Here is a 23,354-nt window from a genome sequence, read left to right on the forward strand (position 1 = left end):
TGTCTGCTGTATTTCCAAGCCCCATCAGGGCTCAGGCTGTCGCCTACTCATCTGGCACCCAGAAGATCACCACTCGTGTCTGGGGAATTGCCAAAGCTCTCCTGTGGGCCCTGCTTTTCCAGAGAGCCCCCCCCCCCCCATCACTGCTGATGCCATTCTGCAGCATGCTTTGCAATGCTTATGGTTTTGCCCCTTTTTTCTTATGTCTCAAAAGGCTCCGATTTTATTGAAGTATAATTTTGCACCCTGGGTTGAAAGAAACGATCACTAAGTGTTTCTGATTGCCTAATTTATTTTTGAGAGCCACTAATCTATCTAAAAGCAACATAATGGTTGTATTTATTTTAACACTGTGAAGTAGCAGTCTTATCATTGCTGAATTGTTTAAAATTCAAAAGCTTGCTCCATCACGTCACAGCGTGTGAGTGAATGTGGGGCTGACAGCATGTTACATCTGTATTGATTGTCTCAAGGCAGTGTTGGCCCAGAATGTACTCTTTAGTTTTGTCTTGTTTTGCTTTTCTGATTGTAAAAGGAGCTCTTGTTCATTGCCAACAATTTGGAAAGTAATGAAAAGTACAAAGAAGAAAACCAAAATTACTCATAATTTTATAAGCCAGAAATCTGTTAACATATTGGGTATTTCTTTTCTGTATTTGTCATTAAACATAAATACCTTTTACTTAAAAAATTGGGATTATAATCTACTTATAGCTTTGTTATTTTGCTTTTTTAACTAAATGCTATACCATGTTCTTTTTCCTCTGTGTCAGTAAAAAATCACATTTTTGCATAATGTATTCATTGGTTGGCTGGACGGTGATCTGGTCTATTCTGTTGCAGTGGGAAGAGGAGAGGAACTTTGGGGCGTCCCTGTTACTCCCCGGCCTAAAGCAGAAGAACTCAGTGGGGTTGAGTTCCCAGCTGTATGGCTACACACTTCTTGGTAAGCTAAGTGATCCTTACAAATACTGTTCTTCAGGGGTAGAACGAATGCATTCTTCTAATTCATAATAAAATTATCATTTGATTGAAATTTGCTAGTGAAATTCCTATACAACTTTCATTTTTAGGCAAAAAAAAAAAAGACTTTGATGGCCTTACAGTTATGACATAAGAGAATAAAGAGGGTTCTAAAACCTGTCATCACTGGTGCTAGTGGCCGTAGATTATTTTAGTGATAATCAAAGTGAGGAAGGACTAGAAAAAGGAAAGTTCTAGCCTTGTTTTGGGAGAACCAGCCAGTAGAATCTTCCCCAATATTCACAAAGACCTTTCTCTCTCTAGAGACCTTAAAGTCCAGGAAGTGAGAAATTAAGAGTTAGGGCTGAAGTCCTATCCGTGGTATTGTTTTCAGAGAGGGGGAGGAAACAGAGCACAGCTAAGAGGCTTTGGGAAAGCAGAGAGAGACTCATCAGAGCAGTGTCTGTGCCACGCAGGGGGTGGTCGCTTTCCTCGAGTGACCCAGTCACACTGAAATCAGACTGCCCTCTAGACAAAGGCTGCTGAGGCGTAGCCTCAGAACCGGGGCTGTGTGAAATCTGGGCAAATCAAATTCAACATTAAATGTGCATTAAATGTGCACTGTTTTACAGAGGTTTCTTAGATGCATATTATTATTCTTTCATTCTCTCTCCTAAGTGATAGGCATTTGAGAAAGCACCTTCTCTTGATTACACATGGCTTCTGCTTACCTTGGTTTTCTGAAAATCATCCAAGTTATAGCAATCTGGCTGCTTCTGAAGTGGCTCTTCACCAGCAAACTGCAGTGTGGCTTTCTTGGATGCTAATTCTGACATAAACTGACTCAGAGAAGAATTTCAGAGTTTATCAGACTGGCTATCAGACTAGCAAAAGAGATGACCACTTTTTTAAAAAATCACTTTCTCCTTATTTGCCATCTACTTTTGATGCTGATTTATATGTTTTTGCCATCAGATTAGTATTCAGGACTGTTATTCTGCAGGAATTATTCAGGACGTTATGGCGGCTAAGAATATGTACTTTGTTATTGCTTCTAAGCAGGGGCCCCTGGGTGCTTTGGGTTTGGCGGCCATCAGATCAAAAGCTCTTTGCTTTCATTGTATCAGGCACTGTGTACGCACCCCCATGGAAGCAGCTTCCCAGAGTGTGACTGCAGTCTAGCCCCAAGCATCTTAAAGGTCTAAAATTAGCTGTCACCTGATAAGCTAGGTATATTTATGTCCTGCAGCTTTCCCAAATCCTTCCCAGGAAAGATGAGTGAAGGTGGATTTAAGACCTGGCCGCTCAAGGTGACTTTGGTCGTGAGTGCAGAAAGGGTTTCTGTTCCACAGGCGTGCAGAGACCGTCCCACTCCCGACCCATGGACCCTGCTGTCTGGGGTCCACATCTTGAGCTCCAGTGGGGATGATTTGAACTCCCAAGAGAGGCATTCATGACCTGAGATCCAAAAGGATGATGATTTTATGATTAAAGTGTTGATGAAGCTCGAATAAAGGAAAGAAGAGCAAAATGAGGGCAGTCAATGGCGTGTTTTAGAGCATTTCAAAAAATGTCAAACATTTCCTGGCAGGGAATGTTGCAGATGTTGACAAGATTTTCACTGTAGGGAAGCTGTGGAATTTATTTTTCTGGGGAAGATTTTGTTCTTAAAACAAAAATAGTATTTCAGTTGCTTGACTTATTTTATAAGGGTAGCTCCATGTAGAGGCAGATGTATCAGCCTCTCTACATTTCCCTCAGCCCTGTGATTCAGACCTCCTCATAATCTCACCAGCCCAAATGAAAAGCAGAAAAACAAGTTCATAAAATTTTATATTAAAAAACATATACAGTGAAATTTACCACATTCTGCATCATCCATCTGAAATGTCACCAAGGTGCTGGATTGGGATGAGGCTCTTTGTACAGATTTAAAATGCTCTTTCTTCGTTTCTAGAACTGCCAGCTGAATGTTCACTCGTACTTTCAAGTCCGTAGTCTCAGACATGGTGGGAATGCTTGCCTCAGCTTTCCTCATTGTTCCTTTTGGCCACAGGAAAGGTGGAACTGCAGCAAGGGCTGCGAGCCGTGTACCATAACATGCCTCTGCTGTGGCAACCAGGCTACCTTGACAGAGCCCTTCAAGTGATGGAGAAGGTGGTCTCTGCCCCGGAAGATGGAAAGCTATGTAAAGAAGCGGTATGTTCCTCGGCTCTAACTCAGTGAGCTTTAGCCCTCTCCTGTTCCTCATAAGTCAAGCTTGGAATTTATTTTCATTGTTCACCCCACCCCCACTTTCTTTATTTCTGTAGAATCATGTACTTATTCAGTTGAAAAGGAATGAAAAACCACAAACATTCTCAATGTTACTGATAAAAAAACACTAGAAAATAAGATTAATAATCGTTTTTACAGCTCACTGTCTAGGAAGAAAACTATTCTTCTCCCTTACAATTCAAACTGAGTTCAATAAAATACTGCACACCCCCCAGTAAAATCCCAGTGACAGCTCAGGAGAGGTTAAGATTTAATTTGAAATTTTTGGCTTTTCTGTATGTACCCTTGTAGTCCTGGGAAACTACATGGTAATTTTTTTCCCCCGCAAAAGTCAAGAGATGAATCTGGGGACGGGAGCTGGCACAGTCTCCCTTTCCTCCCATTCACCCATTCTGTGGTGGCTGCGTGGTGCTGGGGGGACCTGGACCAGATGTTCCTTCCGAAGTTCTGAGGACTTCACTTTGCCTGGACTTGGAAACTGTCCTCCCACCAGCCCCAAAGCTCATCTCTCTCAGTCACCTAGGACTCTTGTCCAAGCAGCTTTCGTGGCCAAAGTGAGGCCTGGAAGGACATTGGTTGTTTCATTACCAGGGAGTAAAAGCTAACTCTGAGTTTCCAGTCTGTGTTACCTTGACCCTGATCACTAGCGCTCACCGTTTGGCTTTCATTTCAGTCATGAGATGCGCACGTCGGTGCCGGTACTGGCTCCACTGAAGCATTACGTTCTTTGCCAGGCGTTTATAACAAAGCGTACACATTTCTAAATATATGTTCATGTTTAACACTGCTATAGTCAGTGCTGGTGATTGGAAATACAAAATTATACATAAATTGTTTGCCAGGGAAATATTCTTTCCAATCTGAGTCAGATTTGCATTCTTTGTATTCTGACTTGACAGGAATGCGATTTAGGTGTCAGCAAGAGTGGGATATGTGTCGGGTTTGGGTGTAATGTATGAGTGGCATTAAAAGGCCTGGGGATAGTTCCTGGGTTTTTGTTCTAATGTGACATGGACAGACTTAGTCGATTTCCAAGCAGGTGCTAATGCTGGCCTTGAGGTTCTTTCTGTGCCATCTCTGAGGATGAGGCTCTCCGTGGGTCAGGGGAAGTGAAAGTGGTGGGGGAGAGGGGTCAAAACAAAAATATACCCTCTCTTTTGGAGTTTACTTACTTTCTAGGTCACAGAAATCACCTCGTTAAAATGAATTCCATGTATGCCTGTCTGGCCTCTGCCAGCAGCTTGTGGGACTGTGCTGATCCCTAATGCAGAGCTACCCTGTGAGCGCAAGCCTTTCTCTGAGGGAGGCCCTCGCCTGCACTCAGCAGCTTCACCATGCATTCACAATGGCCCTTTGTTGGTTGTGGTCTGCGCTGGTTTTGCTTTCCCTTTCTTCCATTTCCAAACCGATTGAGGAAGAAAGACTGTGTGTGGGGGGGCCGGGAGAGGGGTGGGGAGGGGGGGTGTTCTTTCCTGCCCCTGAGCATAAGTTTTGGATTCCTACCTGGTTGAGTAAAAGTGAAATTAAATGCCATTGTGATGATTCATGTACAAATAATTCTGAGCTTGCTTATTTGTACCATTTGTTTGTACTGTTTCCCATGCCATCCAACAGTGTTTTTAATGTAAAAACATGTAACCATTTTTATTTCCTATAATTTTATAAGACGAAGCTTCTCATGATTTTCTAGAGTCCAGTTTTTCCTTCCTTTCCCTCCTCCAGCCTCTCTTCCCAGTGCGCTGTCAGGGCCACAGGCTGACTTGTCCCCTGCCCCTCTTTCTGCTCCACAGCTCGAGGTGCTGGACAGAGCACTGAAGGCTCTGACTGCTCCGGCCCCTGCGTCTTCAGAGGAGCAGCCCCAGGAAGGGGAAGACAGCCAGGGCTCGGGAAACCTGGCGGAGCAGTCAGACATGGAGGAAGGCGAACAGTCCAGGCTGCCCGAATACCTGGACCGATTTAAGGTGAATCACACCTGAACGGGGTCCCTCTCAGCTGTGCATTAAACATGCCTCTCTGCTGTGGTGATAGACAAGCAACCCTTTCATGCATCAGTGTCACACACAGAGCATTAAAAACTGACTTCCAAAATTACATTTTTATTGCTTCATACAGGAAGTGGTCTTAAAAGAAATAAATGGAATGTCTATGCTCCTTTTTGTACTTGAGCTAATGGGTCACCATGTTGTTCCCCAGACAGCATGTCATTACCCCCTCATCCCTGTCATGTGCCTGATGGATAGGTAATATTATAGCTTGCCTCCTCAGAGCAGTCACCTGACTCCATCCCCGGGTGGAAAGGGTCTGGTCGTTTCTTCATATTGCATTAAACGTGCTTGATAATCCAGAAACGCAGGTAGAAATTACAAAGCCACATTTAAGTATGATGGAAATAAGATGCAGTCCTCTTCCTTTGCTCACCTTTGGCAGCTTTGTGTTGTGTACTAGGGCCATCAGAATTGCTCTCTTATACTACATGGAAGATGTAAACAAGTTTCCACTGTTTCTTTTCAGAACAGCCCCAAGCGGTCAAGCCACCTTTGGTAGCTTTCAACTGTATGACCCAAAACGCTCTAATCAGAGTCAGGAAGAAGAGCCTTGTTCAAAGTTTAATCCCTTGGCCTCTTTCTTGCTTTGTTCCTCATCTATTTTGTGCAAAGAGAAAAAAAGTACTGCCTGAAGGAGAATTCTTTGTATGAAGCAAAAAATATTTCCATCCATGCCAGCTGATCTATTGTATCACTTTGGGACAGAGAGATATAAATTTTGCCAGATTATTACATTTAAATCTTTTCAGTAATTATGTTGAACCAGCTCTGGGAAACCCTATTTCTCCATGTATATAAGGGGGATTCTATTGTACTTTTAGCACCTGTTTCTCTCAGTACTTCTATAAGGTCATTGCACAACTTCCCACTTTTATGATTTGACAACTGAGAAAGGTTAATTGATGTTCCCAAGGTAACAGAGAATTAGCAGTAGAGCCAGGTTAACAATGGTCATACCTGTTCTTTCCTCTTAACTTTGCCTAACTTTGCAGACTTACTTAGAAAGGCTAAAAACAAAAAAAACAAAAAAGAATTTATTTAGCCCGTAGGTTATCGTTCACCATATACATATTGACCGAGTTTGTCACTCCACTCCTAAAAATTACCACCTCTTTCTCTTACTTCTTATATATTTAATCTCAGAGAATAGAAATCTGTGCCTGCATTAAATTCTCAGCCCTCACTCTTCCACAAATGCGTTTTTTTGAAAATCAAAGACAAGAGACAAATATTTGTTGACTGTTAGCTGTGTATTAGGCACCACTGCATTTCATTGGTGCTCCCTGTAGCTCTGGGTGGTAGGTACTGCTTGGCCCGTGTCACGTGACACCAAGATTGAGAGAAACCAGCCCATCGACTTTGGATTTGAACAAAAGTTTTCTGACTCAGAATTGAGTCCATATTCTCACATTCCAAGCTCTTTCCTTGGCCTCAAACCACATGGAGAATGCTATCCGAAAGAAATAATTCTCATTTTATATTTCCTTTTCTTTCTGTTGCCTGATTTTTATTAGTCTTGTATAATTTGGGGCCTATTTTTATATGACGGACCCATCACACTGGCCTCTGGCCACTCCTTGAAGCCCATGGACCTACCCACCTTCCGCGCCCCCGTTGGAACAGGCCCCGTCACCTGTACCAGTGAATTGCATTTGTTTGTGGAACATGGGGGGGGGGGGGGTATATCTAGGGCCAGAAGTGCCTCTCTCTGATAAGCTATATCTTGAAACACTCAAGTAGATTACTGTTTTTAGTACTTTATTTCTCCAGGAGTACAATACAGAACAAACCAAGCTGCCATTTCAGATGGAGCTGTAAGCAGGCAGTATGCAAAGGCTGACTGACCTTCAGTGAGCACAGCAGGTGGAAGTATATAATAGTGCAGGCATCATGGGAGCTGTTTAGCATGCCATTAGTAAGAAAGCCTTGAAATTATTTCCATCTGTTGAAAGGAACACGAGTTAGGCAGACATTTATCTCAGTTATTCTGAAGGAAAAGATATAGATGGGTTTCCTCCAATTCATCGGCTGCTTCTGCCATTTTGTTTGCATCTTTGAGTTCTTTGTTCTTGGAGTTTACTGCTTGGTTTGGTGCAAAAAAGTACAGAGTGGGAATGTAGATTTGTTATACTTGTGCCATCTTTGTGGTTCAGAACAAGAAACTACAGCATATGGAGTTCGCTTTACATTTGTCAATGAAGGGGAGGAATCACATGTAGTACCGTGTTTCCCCGAAAATAAGACCTAGCCGGACCATCAACTCTAATGTGTCTTTTGGAGCAAAAATTAATATAAGACCAGGTCTTATTTTACTGTAATATAGGACTGGGTAGAATAGAATACATAAGAGTGGGTCTTATATTAATTTTTGCTCCAAAAGACGCATTAGAGCTGATTGCCTGGCTAGGTCTTATTTTCGGGGAAACATGGCATATCTTAGCAAAATTGTTGGGCTGAAAAACAAAAAAACAGCAAAAGCTAACAGGGCCTGGATGACAGGTTCCCCACAGAGTGCCTTTTTCTGCAAGCAGAATATGTGGAGGAGATTTTGCAAGTGTCTTAATCTCTTTTCCTCTTTGTATTCTGCTCCTACCCCACACCCACCCCCCTTTCTGTTCTTTTTTTCCTTTGTTTCCAACAGGCCTTACATTCTAAACTTCAGGCTCTGGGCAAAGTTGAGTCAGGAAGCCTTTTGACTCTAACCACGCAGCTCATCAAAGAACAGCTCCCCACCTGTGAAGCAGAGGACATCGCAGCCTATGAGCAGAAGCTGCAGCGGTGGCATCAGGAGCGAGTGCACTTGATTCAGAGGGAACAGGAGCAGAGGGAGAAGGCGAAGCAGGAGCACCAGGCTCGGAGAGCAGCGGAGGCTTCTGCCTGAGGGGGCCTCCAGCGCCCCCGCCCTGTCGCAAGGACGTCACTAGACCCCGTCGTGGGAGGCATTGTGACTGCCATGGCAGCCTCCACTTCCTCCACCCATCTCTCCTTTTCTTAAAGCAGGCCACTGTGGTATAAAAGCCATGATGTTTACATAGTAAGGCACCGTGATTGCCCACCCATAGTGCCAAGGGCTGTGGAACTAGGAAGGTAGGCGGTGGTCAGACTGAAGCCACTAGCTAAATACCTTAGAGGGGGCTCTTGAGGCTTAGGGTGGAATTCCTGGGGGACAGGGGTCAATTCTGAACATCGAAAGTCTCTGATACCTGGTGATGGTGGTGGGAGAGGCCACAGTTGAAGTACTGGGTCTCACACACAGTTTTTGGATGGTCTCTCTTCGCAGCCAAGGCAAACTGCACATTCTGAGACCTTGTCCCCCTTTTCCTCTGTGCTGCGAGCACTAAGCCTGAGCTGGGTGTGGGATGCCCACACATCCCCACTTTCTGCTTCCCCCATCTACCCTTCCAGACCTGAACTCGGAGAAGTTCAGTACCGGAGCGAACGCAAGACCCACTGGCTTTCAAATTTCAGGAACCTGTAGTAGCATTTTTAGACTGTAAGGGCTTCTGAGGAGAAAAGTAGCCCTAGCTCTGAAGCCTCCTTGGCTGGAAGTTTCTCCATCATGTTAGAGGAACTTTTTTCCAAAGCATTGTCTCAGCTCCTTCATCAAGTAAGTGAAATGAGCCTTTTGTGCACTCACACGCACACACAACCACGTACAACTTGTGAACACACATTTCAGTCAGACAAATTGGAGAAAATGAGAGATGGGATGGTGCTTTTGGTGTGTGGGAGACATGAGTAATTGTTACACTGTCAGGTAGAAAATTCCTTCCTGAAGTTTCTCTGTGAAAGGGGTTTGGGGCAGCTCTTGCTTGCTACGTAATTTCACTTTTAAGTACAGTAGTGACTTTAATTCAGAATTGTGCTGTTTTATCAAGAACCTATGGAAATAAATGTTCTGGGATTGTTTTGGTGTATTCTTTATCTTTTGGGGAAGGGAAAGAGACATAGGGAATCTCATCATCATTATAGTTACTATGATTTTGAAAAACACATTATCAACCCTCCTCCATTAGACTGTGGTATTTATGGTATTTATTATAACAGCCACCACAATCACTGCCACTTATTGAGGACTTACTGTATGCCAGCAACACCAGCAACCCTACGAGGGAGGTACTAGGAACCCCATTTCTGAAAGGAATCTGAAACTGCACCCCGTCTGCGGTCAGGTTGGCCCTGCTCCTCACCCTCCGTGTTGCCTCCATATGTACTTGCAATACTCAATGCCCAGCACGGGACCCTGGAGACTACCAAAGCTGACTCTCACTGAGGTAGCGGGTTATGACTCAAAGTCAGTTCCGACATTTTGATTCAGCCACTCCCTTATTGTATCAGGAGGAAGGTTCAAGGTAAATCGAAAGGCACATTTTGCTTGGGAATGACGATCACGCATGATGGTGCCTTCACTTTCCCTCCCGAACCATCCCTGTCACACTTTATTTCCAGTCCTGCCTCCCAGGAGTTTTCCTGCTCCTACTCCTTGGGATTCCGTCCACCCTTGGAAGGAATTCCCATCTCGCTTAGGAACCTCTCCCCTTTGAGAGTCGTTTCCCTCTAATCTACTACCCTTTCCCCAGGCTCTTCCCTCCTGAGCAATAGGATACCCTTCCACATTCCTGGATGATTGTGAGATCTAACTACAGTTGTCCTGTCCTTTTCCCTGATACCACCTTCTGTATTTCTCCCATGTGGATGGAGAAACTTCTCTCAGTACCCCAACCTCGGGGGATGACCTTAACTGTCGATGACCTTCCTTCTAGCTGACATACCATAGTCACAGCCAAACCTCCAGCCGCAAATCACATATCCAAGAGCTTAGAACCTGAAGTCCCCTTCTCCCACTCTCCCCTTTCTCTCATCCCGTGACTTCTGCTGAACCAGCTTTTCCCTGTAACTGCCTGCAAACCCTTAACCTTTACTCTGTCACTCAAACCCTTGATCAACAGAAATCAGATCCTACTTGCCCTTCCCAGCCGGGGCCCTATGGTTGGCTGTTCCACTGATGCTCTCATTAGCATCTTTCATTTCCTCTCAATCCCTTTATCTGGCCCACTTACCATCCTTGGACCTACATCCTTGGACCCACCTGTTATGGGTTGAATTGTGTCCCCTCCAAAAAAGGTACGTTGAAGACCTACCCCTTAAAATCTTAGAATCCTTAGTTGAACATACCGTCTTTACAGAGGTAATCAAATTATACTGAGGTCTTTAGGGTGGGCCCTAATCCAATATGACTGGTGTTCTTATAAAAAGGTGACATTTGGACAAAGACACAGACACACGGAGAAGACAACCATGTGACTATAAGTGGTGCACCTACAAACTGTGGAAGGCCAAGGATTGTCACCAAACACCAAAAACTAGAAGAGGCGAGGAAGGATTGTCCCCTAGATCCATCAAAAGGAGCATGACCCTGATGACACCTTGACTTTGGACTTCTAGCCTCCAGTATTGTTCTGTTCTTTTAAGCCACCCAATTCTTAACACTCAGTTATAGCAGCCCTAGAAAACGAATACACACCACCGTTTGTTTTCTGTTTTCTTCTGACCTACTTTGTTGGTATACAAAGTCATAATATTAGGCTGTTTGATTCCTCTACAAATTTACAGCTGTCCTCATCAACTCGATAGTCCTTTCATTTATCTTTTATTGACTCTGCTTTTCTACTTGGCTGAAGCCCCAGATGTTTGCCCCCAGAACTGTGAGCAGATGTTCCCGCCTCCTACTTTATCAAGAAAATTTAAGCCACATCATACCACCTTCGTCTCCCTCCTTTCTATCGTAAAAGTTCTCTCCATCACCCCCTCCTACTTCCAAGCGATGCACATCCCCTCACTCCTTTCCAAGGTTAGGTTCTGAATTTGTGACTTGCTTGCATACCTGCCTGCTCCAGAGCCATCAAGCCTTCCCTTTCCATTTTGTATGATCTCTACCGATTTCTTCTTCCAAGTCTACAGTCTTGTTCAAGACCTTCCCTTTTATAAACAAAAAAGCTTTTATCCTGCCATCAGTCATGCTATTACCCTATCACCCTCCTTTCTTTCCTCATGAAATTCCTTAAAAGGGTATCTTCACTTACTGTCTAGCTGCTTGTTCTGTGGATCCCGAGAATTTGGCTTTTGCTCTGCTTGCTGCTTATCAACTGCTATGGTCCTTTTCCCCTCTGCTCCATTTATGTGATACACCACTGACGAGCCCCTTAGAAGCCTGGTGACTGCAACGGACAGTCTGTCTCTGTTCTAGCACTGCTGTCATGTGCTCACGAGCATTTGTTTGGCCTGTGCTGTGTGCAAGGCACCATACTGCATGCTCACATAACACAGGTGAGTAAACTATACATCCTACCCTCAAGTAGCTTGGGTTCTAGTGAGGGCGAGGAGGCAGCACGTAGGCACCTGTCAATGCACACCTGAAAAGTAGTAGACACAGGAAGTGATGTGGGTGTTCACAGAAAGCACTTCAAGGCAGAGACAGGAAGAGCTCTAATGATGGGAAGTCATCGTCTGCTTTGTGCTTTAGTCACATAGGGCTGTCTCACCTCGTCCTGGGCTAGAAACGGACTTCCTCCCCTCGGAGTCTTGTGTAATGTTCAAGAGAAATTATTTTAAGTTGACTTGAAATGAAGAATTCAGACTAGTACTGTTTTGGCCAACACCCTCCTTGGCCAAAAAAAAAGAAGAGTGATGGAAGAAGAAAAAACAGTGGTGAAGTACAAATACCTTACTCCCTTCCTCTTGGGGCTGTGATGTCTTGGCACCAAACTGTGCGTTTTGTTTTCATACCTTGTAGCTGGCTTTGGATATAAGATATGCATATGGGAAAGTTGCTGTAGATTTTCCAAGTAGTCAAAGGCCTTGAAAATGACTTTCTTAAAGTCATTGTTTTCGCTCCAAATGAAATAGCATCTAGTGAGTAGAGGCCAGGGATGCTGCTAAATATCCATCAGTGCACAGGACGGTCCCCATAACAAAGAACTGTCTGCTCCAAAATGCCGATTGTGCCAAGGTTAGAAACCGTGGCCTAGGATATACGAGCAGAGCACCCACAGGGATTTTTGCAGTGACGTAGATGAGAGCCAAGAACAATGTTTGTGCGCATAGCTCATTGCAAATGATATTTCTCAGGCAAGAAACATAATTCATGTTAGTTTCTTGCCTAACTGAATATGAGTATAAAATAAGCAGTGATACAGGCTGGACATTATTCTTCCTAAACAGAGTCCATTATGGCAACAGGTAAATGATGATTTATATGATTTTGCTGTCCGGGATATATAACTGAGACCAGGAGTCTTGAGCCAAAGTGAAGCTGTTGTGATGTGACTTCCAGTGAGTCAGCGGAACCCTACGCCATTGCACTCAGTAGTGTCTCTGGGCCTGTGTAGGGACCGAGTCCCAAAGAGCAGTTTCCAGGCTCTCAGCCTCACGTGGAACAGTGCTGACTCAGGTAGTAGATGACCATCAGCTGTAACTAGTCGGCCATCAGCTGTAACCAGTTAGCCATTGGCCACTGATACAACTGCGGGGCTGAGCTAGCAAGCGCGGATTGCAGCTAGCAAGTGGGGTAGTTGGTTGGCAGAGAAGTGGACGGCAATTGTGGATCGTGTGGCTCCTGCTTCCTGTGTCTCCAACCCAGCCGCCAGCGAGAATATAGTGGTATGACTCCCCTATCTGTGGCTCCATGGGTGTTCCTTTTTGGCCTCACCGTGTCCTGCGTTCTTGTGTGGGGAGCAGGAACTGAGACCCTCCATGACAGCCTGCATGGGTGAGAAAGGGATGAAGTTTGAAATGGGCTCAGATGGCTTCCTTTGGCTTTAGTGAATCATAAAAGCAAAAAAAAAAATGTGGTGTGATTGTATTTTCATTAAATGGTTAGAGCTCAACTTTTCACAGTTCCACTTCAGAGTTGAACTTTTCAAACTCTGAGAACGGTAAAATTTTCAAATCTTACTTTAGAAAATGGGGGCAGAGAAAGAAATGCTTTTCAATATAGTTATGTCAGGAAAAAATGCATTTTATTCTAAATAACAGCTTCTTAGCTTGAAAATAACCTTTTCTTTCCCCATTGATTTGGCCTTTTTGCAGCCTTTCGGATGTTATTACTTGTATGGTAGCCAGGACGTCCAAACAAAAGGTGGTGGTAATGCCCAAACTGTGGCAGTTACCACTGGGATCTTTGTTCAAAACAAAGTAGATAATACTTAGGATGTGTATTTATTGTGTGTGAATGTTAGGGATTCCAGATCTGAGCTGGACATGTTCAGGAAACAAATTTTATTCGTACAAAAAAAGCATCTGGAAATAAATTCCGTTATGGGCTTTAAATGCTAGATCAAGGACACAGGGAAGATTTATAAAGGCTTTATAAAAGGGGTATTATTTCCACTGAGGTACCCAGTGGTAGGAGAATTTTGCTTGCTTTTTTGGCTTCCATGATGTTTCATATTTGCAGAGTTCAAAATTGTACTCCTTGAAACACTTCCTGGAAATGAATAATTTTACAGTGGAAAACAACTTCTTTAGTTAAGGTTAGTCTGATGGATGTCATTAAAATCTCAGTGATGATTTCCCACCCTGAGTGCTCACATGCTTAACCCTTTAATTTCTGGAGAGATTTCAGAATTGCTTCTGGCAAACAGTGACTTCTAATTGAACCCATCAATGAAGCCCCATGATTTGGAGGCACAATGTAAGATCAAAAGGAAGGTATGTGACAAATGAACATTATGACTCAGGAAAGGCTGTGATGGCTTTTGAGGCCAAAGGACCATCTCTGAATACAGAAAGACCAGGTACTAGAAGTCTCTATTGAGTATTCGGCACATTTTCTGTGGCTGTGTGGTGGGAATTGAGATGCTGGCGTGTCCCTCTACACTCTGCCGTTCTGAGCAATCTGGACCCCCAGATACGTTAATCCTGCTCTCTGCTGAGGCTTTGTGTGAGATGTTGCCTCGGCCTCGAATTTGCTTTCTGGCCAACACAAATACGTGCCAGGTCTGTTTAGACATCACTTCTGGTGCGTTTCCTATAGTCAACAAAGCTCACCCTTGAATTTTGGGAGCCCGTCACCTCAATCAATTAGGGCAGCACTTATGTTTTCTTCACCTTTAAATCCCCTACTGCTGGGGATTTTATTACCTACTGCTGGGTAGAGAGTAAAGGAACAGTACTTTGAATGACTAAGGAATTCCTCCTTTGTTGAGGTACTATGTTATTTATAATCACTTTTCCTAAACAGTGTTTAGTTCCTGGGTGTCAGTCAACCCCACAGTGTATTACATTAGCTAGAGCTTATTCTGTAACAGAGCAAGAAACCGAGGAGATAAGTGAGGTGCGGGATGTAACTGCTGAGTATGATGGCCTCGCAGAGCTCCAGGAAGTCAACGATACGAGGGACCATGCAGTTTGACCATCTTGTCAAATCCTTTCCTTTTACAGGTGAGAAAACTCTAGATGGGATAAAGTGACGCAGGTGCCACAGCCAGGCGTGGTGGAACTAGGCTGAGCACCTGGTTTGGGGTTTATACTGTAGTTTACAGAGGAAACCCTCCCAATACCGTCCTCCCACTACACTGGCCTAGTTACTTTTTCTTTTTAAGCAATGTCTCTCCCTCACCTCTCAGTTTCTGTCCTTAGACCCCAATGTCCTCTAGGGCTTGGTTATAAAAAAGAACGAGGCAACAGTTATAGAAATAGTAGGACTCTGTCCCTGTTTTGCGAAAAGCCAGGGCGCCCACCCTGAAAAGAACATAATCACCCCATATGAATGAATGCTGAGACTGCCACCCCGACCCCCACCCCGGGCGTGGCAAACCTCCACCCCTGCTGAGTGAGCCCAACTCAGTCACTCAAAACGCAAGACAGCACAGCACACACACGAACTTTTGCCACTTTTGTATTTTATTGTGGAACTGAGTTGTTTTTTTCTTTTTTCTTTTACATCAAATATCCTCAATGGAAGAGGGGATATTGCACACAAATATCATAAAAGCACTACATATTACTTTCACTGGAAACTAATTTTCTACATTAGATATGACTGGATAGGATAGAAGTGATGCAGGATTATAAGACTTAATACCATACACAGCTGCAGACTGACACAAACACCATTCAGAACGAGAGGAGTGGCAGGTGCCTCTCCGCTGGGCTCAAGACCGCTTCTTTCCAGGCCCGGAAAGAATAGGGCTGCATGCAGCACAGGTAAGCCGCGTCAGCCGCCTCTGGCCTGCTGCTGCAGGGTGTTCTGGAAAGGGCAGCCGGGTCCTGATGCCTCATCTCCATGGTCCCTGCTTTGGAGAGCTCCAAATGAGTGCAGAGAAGCTATTTTTTCCCCCTTCCTTTTCAGTTTTTGATGCTGCCTTTTAAATCAACTTAATAAAGTCACAGATTTTTTTTTTAATAGTAATCATTTTAATACCAGGTGAATAACCTAATTGCTTTCAAAGAAATGTTCATCCTTAGGCTGCTTTTGATGTGTTGTTCAGTTGGTTAAAAGATAAAAGCTTACAGTTCCTTTCAAGTGGAAACAGGATCTTCTAAATCTGAAGCGCAAAAAAAAAAAGTTATTACTCTAACTCACAATATCATTACTGAGCAAGAACCTCCTGTGACAGGTGACTAAAGCGAGGCAAGAAAAGCAATTTCAGAATCGTAGAACAGCTCCTGAGAGCTGAAATTTGGTAATAGAGGGAAAATGGAAGGTGGTAAAATTTCTATTAGCAAATGACTTAATCTTATTAAATGAGTATTGAAAACCTCCTAAACTGTGTAAGCTATTGGAGACACTTAAAACATTCATATACACTGGGGAAACCATTCACTATGATATGTAAGGTTAAGAAAAAAAAAATTTTTTTGAACTCCATGGAAAATGGCATTTGGGGGAGAGGGGTTAAGTCATTGTATCCAGTCCACCACAAGACTGAGAAAGCATGCATGGGAGTTGGGTTTTGAGAAAGGGGATAGAATTAGTTAAAATTGAAAATGGAGGATCATCTCTAACATTTAGTCTCCACAGAATTTTGCTTAAGAATACTACCCAAAAAGTCATGATCATGAGTGCTAGCTATCCTGATGGGATCCCATCATTTAAATGGAGTGTGAATTTCTTCCACTCAAATATTCAATCTATACAATTGGACTAAGTAATCAGTGTGAATAAAGCTCCTAGAAGTCTGTGTCAATCTTTAGCTCTCACTATGAATGTACATGGTACATCGTGATGCCTGCTACTAAACTAATCGTGTATTTATGGAACTAGCAAAATTAGGTTAGTCACCCAGGTAAGAAACGTTTCTGGAAGGACAGGCGCAATCTGTAATGCAAATATTGGCTTTCCTGGTATACTCAGGCTCTGTGGTCATCACTGAGAACAATGGATGGAGAAGGGCACTGATACATTTCATAGGAAAAAGAGCCACCTGACTAATGACAGCTTTTGTATATTTTCCCCATTAAATCCCACAGCAAAAGAAAAAAAAGAGTGGGCTAAAATGGCTATAATTGAAAACTGGCTGTAGTTCTCCTGAAATGTTTCTATTTTTAAAAAAGCAAAGTAATGTGTTAAATAAATTTAATTTGGGAAACTGGAAAATAATTCCATCTTCTAACAGAAAAATCAACCAGAGGTCTGGATTTGGCAAGAATGCTGGAAATCTGTTTCTCTTCCCATGCATTACGTGATCTAACTTAACAACTAATCATTAAGTAATTATCTTGAATATCTTAGGTTGTCTCATAAGTTTGAAGTAGATGAGTTTACACTCAATGAAATTCATTTTTTCACAATGAGTTTTCCATCATGTGTTAATTTGTTTGTACCCTTGTTCACTATTTTGTTCTTTAGGACTTGAAAAAAAAAGTGGAGTAATAAATAAAAGCTGAATTTCTAGAGAAGCCTAAAAAAAATAGAATATTAATTTTTTTAAAATTAAACATTTGAAAATGTAATTCACAGCATTAAGTAGACTGCATAGGTCCTCAGTGAAGGGACCCTGAAGAAGCATTGTCTAAACCCTCATAGTAGTTAGCAGTGCAAAACATACACTTTACCAGACAAAAATAAACTACAATGTTACTTCGGAAATAAATAACTAACATAGAAAATAAAATGAGGTCATTGGTCACTACTCCGTAGATCTTCGAGTCTGTAGGAAACGCAACATGACAGAGCACATAGCACAGTTGTCACTGAGAAGTTTGCCACATCTGAACCCCGGGGGCATTGATCTGCAACTTGAAACTTGACATCAGTTTTAATCATGATCTAGCTTCCCAGACTCATAGTTCAATAATGACAATGATGGAAATGATCTCTGAACTCTACATGATGAACCGTTTTCAATGTATTACTTTCAATGTATTACTTCTTTATTTATTTATTTATTTTTTTTTTTTTTCAGAAAAAAAATCCCAAAGCAAATTTTCGCTAGGGTTCTTTGAACTTGTCTTAGCTCTTTTACCTCGTGGTTGAAGATCTTGACAGAAGTATGTAGGATATCACTGGATGATGTAAAGGCCTGGAAAAGGAGTCTACCATGCCATTCTCCCCTACTCTCAAATAGCACGTACTCAGGTTTTTTTATGTTATGGGAATCAAGGGGTGGGAGGTATCACTATTCCTGGTAGTTATGGATTTTAATAAATATTATCACTGCAATATCAGACTTCAGTCTCACCAGAACTTCAACAAACATTATTCATTTTTCTGTCTTATGAAACAGTTGGAAAAAAAAAAAAAAAAAAGACTGTCACTTGAAAATTTTCTTTGCATTTTCCTGCAAATGAAAACATTTGTTAAAAAAGTTCATCTATGAAAAGTTCTCACATACCTAAAAAAAAAAAAAAAATTCTTCTGTACACTTGTTCCCATAATTATGCTGAAATTAATGGAAAATTTAAAAAAAGCCAATGTAAGACAAAGGAAGGTAAATACTGTACACTTGCTAAGAACCTCTTCCACCATAAGATTCACTGTTTTCCCAGTTCTGATCATAGAAGCCATTTCCACCTTGAACTTGCAGAAGCCATGAAAGGCTCAACGTGTTTGGCTGAGGGACCACAGGGGCACTAAGGTGGTATCCCCCATGCATGACTCAGCATCAAACAGTTGCACCAATCAGATCAGCTTCAAGTACCCCCACGCGCACACACATGCTCCTGTAACTGGAGTAGCTATAATCCTACACGGATGTTTTATAAACTTGCTGTCTCACGTTAAAAAATAATAAGTGCATCAAGTATCTTTGTACATTCAAGTCACTTCCTAAGGCAAATTGTCTACTGTATGTACTCCCAACTGCTTTGGTATTTGCTTGTTAATTGGGGTGGACATGGGTGCTTCCGCATGCAGGTTAACTGACTCAGAGCGGACTAACTGGGTGCAGATGCTGGGAGCATGCCTTAGATCAGTCTACTTGTGTGTTGGAAGAGTCTGAGAGTTCTGACTGGGGCTCAAACCACTCGCATGTCCAATCTGCGCTCGTTACGTTATGTCAGTGTGCAGCCTTCAAACTGAAGGAGCTTAATTAAGGCGTGAAAAATCTCACAGGTCCTCATAACAAGTTTTGTTCTTTTTGTTTTCTTCCAGCCAACTTGTTTTAGAAAATTAAGACCCTTTTTGATGACTCAGACTGACACAAATTGAAAACTCTGTCTATGTAGATTACAGAATACAGACTGCCTGAGAAAATGCAGACCGAATTGGCCATTTTCTCTTCCTTACTCCACCCTGCTCTCTCTTTTTCCTCTCTGGGAATCTCACCAGCACTCTCTACCATTATATCTCCTTCTCTTGCATTCTTTTTCTTTCTCATTCTCTTTCTCTCTCTCTCTCCTGCGTTCTTTCTTTGTGCGCGCATTCCCTCTCACTTTCTCTCTTTCTAAGACAAATACCTAGCAGAAGTCAGTTGGGTTTGCTAGTGCATGGTTTCCAAATGTTCAGCAGAGATGAACTGGGGTAGGTAATTTTGCAGTAACTTGAACCCTACTGTGGGAATACTGTAACTTCCCTTAGCAATCAGCAACAACTGAGACATATTAGTGACTTGCGTATAGCGTTTGGCAGGTAACAGTTCAGCAACTTATTTCGATGAATTGACTTTTTAGAAAAGGTGATTTCAAATCGAAGAATTTCTGGAAACAAAGTTCCAATCCTGTGGTGTGGCTGGCCTTGGTCTCTACAATTCGATCTTGCATGCAGGGAAGGATTCATCTTGCATAACCACTGTGCTGCTACTTGCTAAAACCATGATGTTGAGGTCTTGCTGTTTCTCATGGGTTTCCTGGTACCATTCCCTCATCACTTCTGAGTCATGGGTCGGGATCAGGGTCACCTGCAGGGAGAGAGGAGCTAGCTTAAAGGCAGAGCTGGAAATCAGGTGAGAAAAATAGAACAATAAGGTATTAATTAGACCGACGGGGGAAAGGAAGGAAAATTTTCTATTTTCCTCAAGAAATGCAAAGGACTTTTAAACTTATATTTTCCAGGAACCAGAATAAAGCTGGAAAGAAAAAAAAAAAAAATCAAGTTTTTCTGGGAAGAATTGAAGACTAGAACCAAAAACAACTAATGATTCATCAATTAGTTCACCTATAAAACTGACCTCTGTCAGTTTTTTAATTCTTTCATGTTAAGACAAGAAGTGCTTCAGTTAAGGAAGAATTTCTTGTATTTCCTTTAACATACCTGGTAAGTTTTCTATCAAAGATATTGTACATTTAATCCAAGGAGCTTTGGTTATTATTGAAGTTCAAAGCCCTCTAACACTTCGTATTGAGAACAAAGATTTGTATCTTTAACGTGTATGTGGATGGGGATGGAAAAGTGTGGTAAGTGGGTACTGGTCTGAATAATAAAAATTCCATCAGTATTCCTTAAGAGGCCACTGGTGCTTCTCATGAAATTTCACATGATTAACTAACAAGTAATACTATTTATTATTATGCAAACACAGTGTACTACCTAGCCAGACAATCAGCTCTAATGCATCTTTTGGAGCAAAAATTAATATAAGACCCGGTATTATATCATACTATATTATACTATATTATACTGGGTCTTATAGTAAAATAAGACCGGGTCTTATATTAATTTTTGCCCCAAAACATGCATTAGAGCTGATTGGCCAGCTAGGTCTTATTTTCGGAGAAACATGGTATGTGACTGTGCAGACAAATACAACTTAGATAAGCAAAGATCACAGCCGAAAGAATAGCACGTGGTTCTTGGCCAGTCATGATGTTTGTGAGTTGGGAATATCCTGGTGGGGACCACCACCAGCAGTGCTCCTCCTGTGGCGTTTCACATGCATAGTTGGTTTTCTAAATGGCCACACTCCTAGCTTTGGTCTATTTGTGAAACATAAAGCAGTAAAAACAATTCCTTAGCAGATTTCACATGGAAATACGACCACTTTGATTCATACACACATACTCTTGGTATATTAGGGGGAAGGACAAGTGATCTTAGGCTCATTTTGCAGATAAGTAAATTACGCCTCAGGGTGGTAAAGTGGCTTTCCTCCCAGGCCATGGTTGTTATTGGTGTCCAGAATAATATTTTAGACGACCTTCTGTGTGTGAAATCCACTTTGTCCTCAGGATATTTCAGGAGTGACAGACCCATGGGGCACCACACAATCACAAGACAAAGAGTCCTTCCCTCCACCTCTGGCCACGGCTCCTCATGCAGTGCAGACGCTATCCTGGAGCTCTTACCTGCATGTTGCTGCCCCATTGGGCCTTCCCTTCCAGCAAGGCATCCAGGACAGCCCGGCTGGGCTCCTCAGCAGCGGGGTCATTCCCACTCACCACGTAGTAGGACGACCTTACTCTCTTGAAAAATTCAACATCGACGTTCTTACTATTGCTGTGGTTGGGAATATAGCACAGGTCCAAATACACAGGGGGGCCTGGAGGCACAGCTGAGGGCTTGGCCGTCTTGGTGGTTCCTGGTCCTGGGTGAATTAACAAAGGGAAAGCCAGGGTCACAGGAATTGAAGAGACCCACAGGTCCAGTACACCTTCCCTACTCATCCTCAAGAAGGTCCATAGGACATGAAAAGGGGGGCCAGGCATTTCCCTCTCTTTGTAGAGGGCATTTAGTAGTGGCAATTTGAGAAGATATAAGGAGGTTGTTTGCCATCTCACCAGGAAATGAAGAATGGAAAGGTTTCCCTTTGTGGCCTGCCCATTAGGAAGTAAGAAGAGTTTCAAGGCATTCCCAAACAATGGAACTAAATGGTAATACTTCTCCTAAAAGAGGTACTACTGTGCATCTTAATTTGAAACATGATCTAAAAAATAGATTTTAGAAGTCAAAAGGAAGCAGCTGCATTTGGTAAACTATAGGTAAGCAATGTAATCCCTGTTAGGGTCTCACTTGAGAGCAACTTGGCCACAACTGAGTATCATACTCTAACATTTGACCTAGTAAATGGTTCAGATCTTATCCTCATATGATTCCCAAGGCCCTCAGCACCTTAACCTCAATCACACACTGATGAAACGCCATTTTCTCCCCTTAGCACAGGACTCTGAAAAGTGAGATACCTCAGCCTACACGAGGCTGGATACCAAGCTTTGGCAAGAGGAAGGTTCAGAAAGACGAGGCTTTCTCTAGCCAATCAGGACATACCAGACTGGGGAAAGTCACCTGGCTGCTAACATTCCCAGTCTAGGTCAGAAAAGGCCTGGGCAAAGTAAAAAGATTCAGATTAACCCAAAAGTTTCCTGGCATCTTGTTTGAGGAGCTCGCATTCTGACTTGTTCTAGTTAGAAGGTTTAAACTTTTTGAAACATTAATAGAACTAGCATTCTAAGGCAGTGTTCTTCACCCTGGCTGCAAAATTAGAATCACCTAGCAAGCGTAATGCTGATGCCCAGGCCCCTCGCCCCAGGGTCTGACATAATGGGGTTGGGGTGAGGGCCTGGGCACCACCATCTTTTAAGAGCACCCTAGATAATTCTAATGTACAGCTGGTCTGAGTCCACTGCTGTACAGTCATTTAAAATACCAGCTGGATACTTAATCCTATTTCCTTTCTCCATGGGATGTTTAGACTGTCATCCTAGAGTCAAAACCACCAGTGAACTCCATGAACTGTCCAGTTTTATTTTTAGGGGGTTGGAGAAGTGATGAGAAACAGTTAACTGATATTTAGATATACTGAGTCATTTTATAAATAGACGAACCAGCCATTTTAATGAATCTGAGCTGAAAACCCTCAAAATATCTATGTATAGGCCACCCAAAGAACTCTGACTTATAGAAGTTTATGAGTTACAGTTCTAATAATTAAAAATGCCGGTAATTTTCCCTTGCGCACTAAATCACTACCATCAACACCAAATGAACATTGCTCATATAGAAGAACAAGCTGAGTAAACTGCCAAAAGTCGACCCAGATTTGTTTTAAAAATCAATTAATAGTGCAATTTTGTCTTTTTAGAAATCTATTAGGGTGCTCACTTTGGCAGGATGTATACCGGAAATCTTTTCGAAAAGCATCTTCAAATTAACTCATCTTTACTTATTACTTTGCCTTAAAATTATCACTTTAAATGACAAAAATATTTTAAAAAATCAATTGTGTGGGCTAGAGTATACATGTTAGGCAAGTTGGGTAGCAAATTTCAGTTGGCTTTTATCTGTTTGAATGGATTTCGTGTTTTATCCATGCAGGTCAGTTGTCACCTCTTGTAGACCAAAGGGTTCATTATCTGGTGGTTTTCCATTAATTCTAAACATGAATAAATTGTTCTCTACAAGCATGTAAAAAAGAGGAAATCTGATGAGAACTGAGTCTTGAAATTGGTCCTCCATGTTGATTAAAGTAAAACTTTGCAGTTGTAATGCTTCCTAAAAGGTAATGAATTTGAAAGTACCAATGTTCATCTATCAGATGTTCCCTAATAAAGCAAGGAAATGTTATTTAAGTTATTTTTGCTTTACATATTTGGGTCAATTTACATTACTTTGTGAACTGTGGTCTAAAATCCCAGAATAACTACATAAAGGAAATAAAATGTATTAATGCAAATCCCTGTGATTGGTTGGAAGCA

General features: G+C 42.3%; 2 protein-coding genes across 4 annotated transcripts in view; one reads left to right on the plus strand and one right to left on the minus strand.

Moving 5' to 3' along the window:
* The window catches only part of MRPS27 (mitochondrial ribosomal protein S27), a 74,110-nt gene extending 64,916 nt beyond the window's left edge, over positions 1 to 9,194 (plus strand). Inside the window, exons 8-11 of the mRNA XM_019728090.2 lie at positions 844 to 946; positions 3,020 to 3,162; positions 5,031 to 5,201; positions 7,927 to 9,194. Of these exons, the coding sequence (XP_019583649.2) occupies positions 844 to 946; positions 3,020 to 3,162; positions 5,031 to 5,201; positions 7,927 to 8,166 (657 nt within the window). The 3' untranslated portion in view covers positions 8,167 to 9,194. The remainder of the gene's footprint in view (positions 1 to 843; positions 947 to 3,019; positions 3,163 to 5,030; positions 5,202 to 7,926) is intronic.
* Positions 9,195 to 17,703: 8,509 nt separating this feature from the next.
* The window catches only part of MAP1B (microtubule associated protein 1B), a 93,755-nt gene continuing 88,104 nt past the window's right edge, over positions 17,704 to 23,354 (minus strand). For all 3 annotated transcript variants that reach the window (XM_019728087.2, XM_074328851.1, XM_019728088.2), the window contains 2 exons: positions 21,009 to 21,247; positions 17,704 to 19,624 (listed from right to left, as the gene is read on the minus strand). In XM_019728087.2, coding sequence (XP_019583646.2) covers positions 19,469 to 19,624; positions 21,009 to 21,247 — 395 coding nt within the window. In that variant the 3' untranslated portion in view covers positions 17,704 to 19,468. The remainder of the gene's footprint in view (positions 19,625 to 21,008; positions 21,248 to 23,354) is intronic.

Source organism: Rhinolophus sinicus, linkage group LG03 (genome assembly GCF_036562045.2).
Source record: "Rhinolophus sinicus isolate RSC01 linkage group LG03, ASM3656204v1, whole genome shotgun sequence".
NCBI lineage: Eukaryota > Metazoa > Chordata > Mammalia > Chiroptera > Rhinolophidae > Rhinolophus > Rhinolophus sinicus.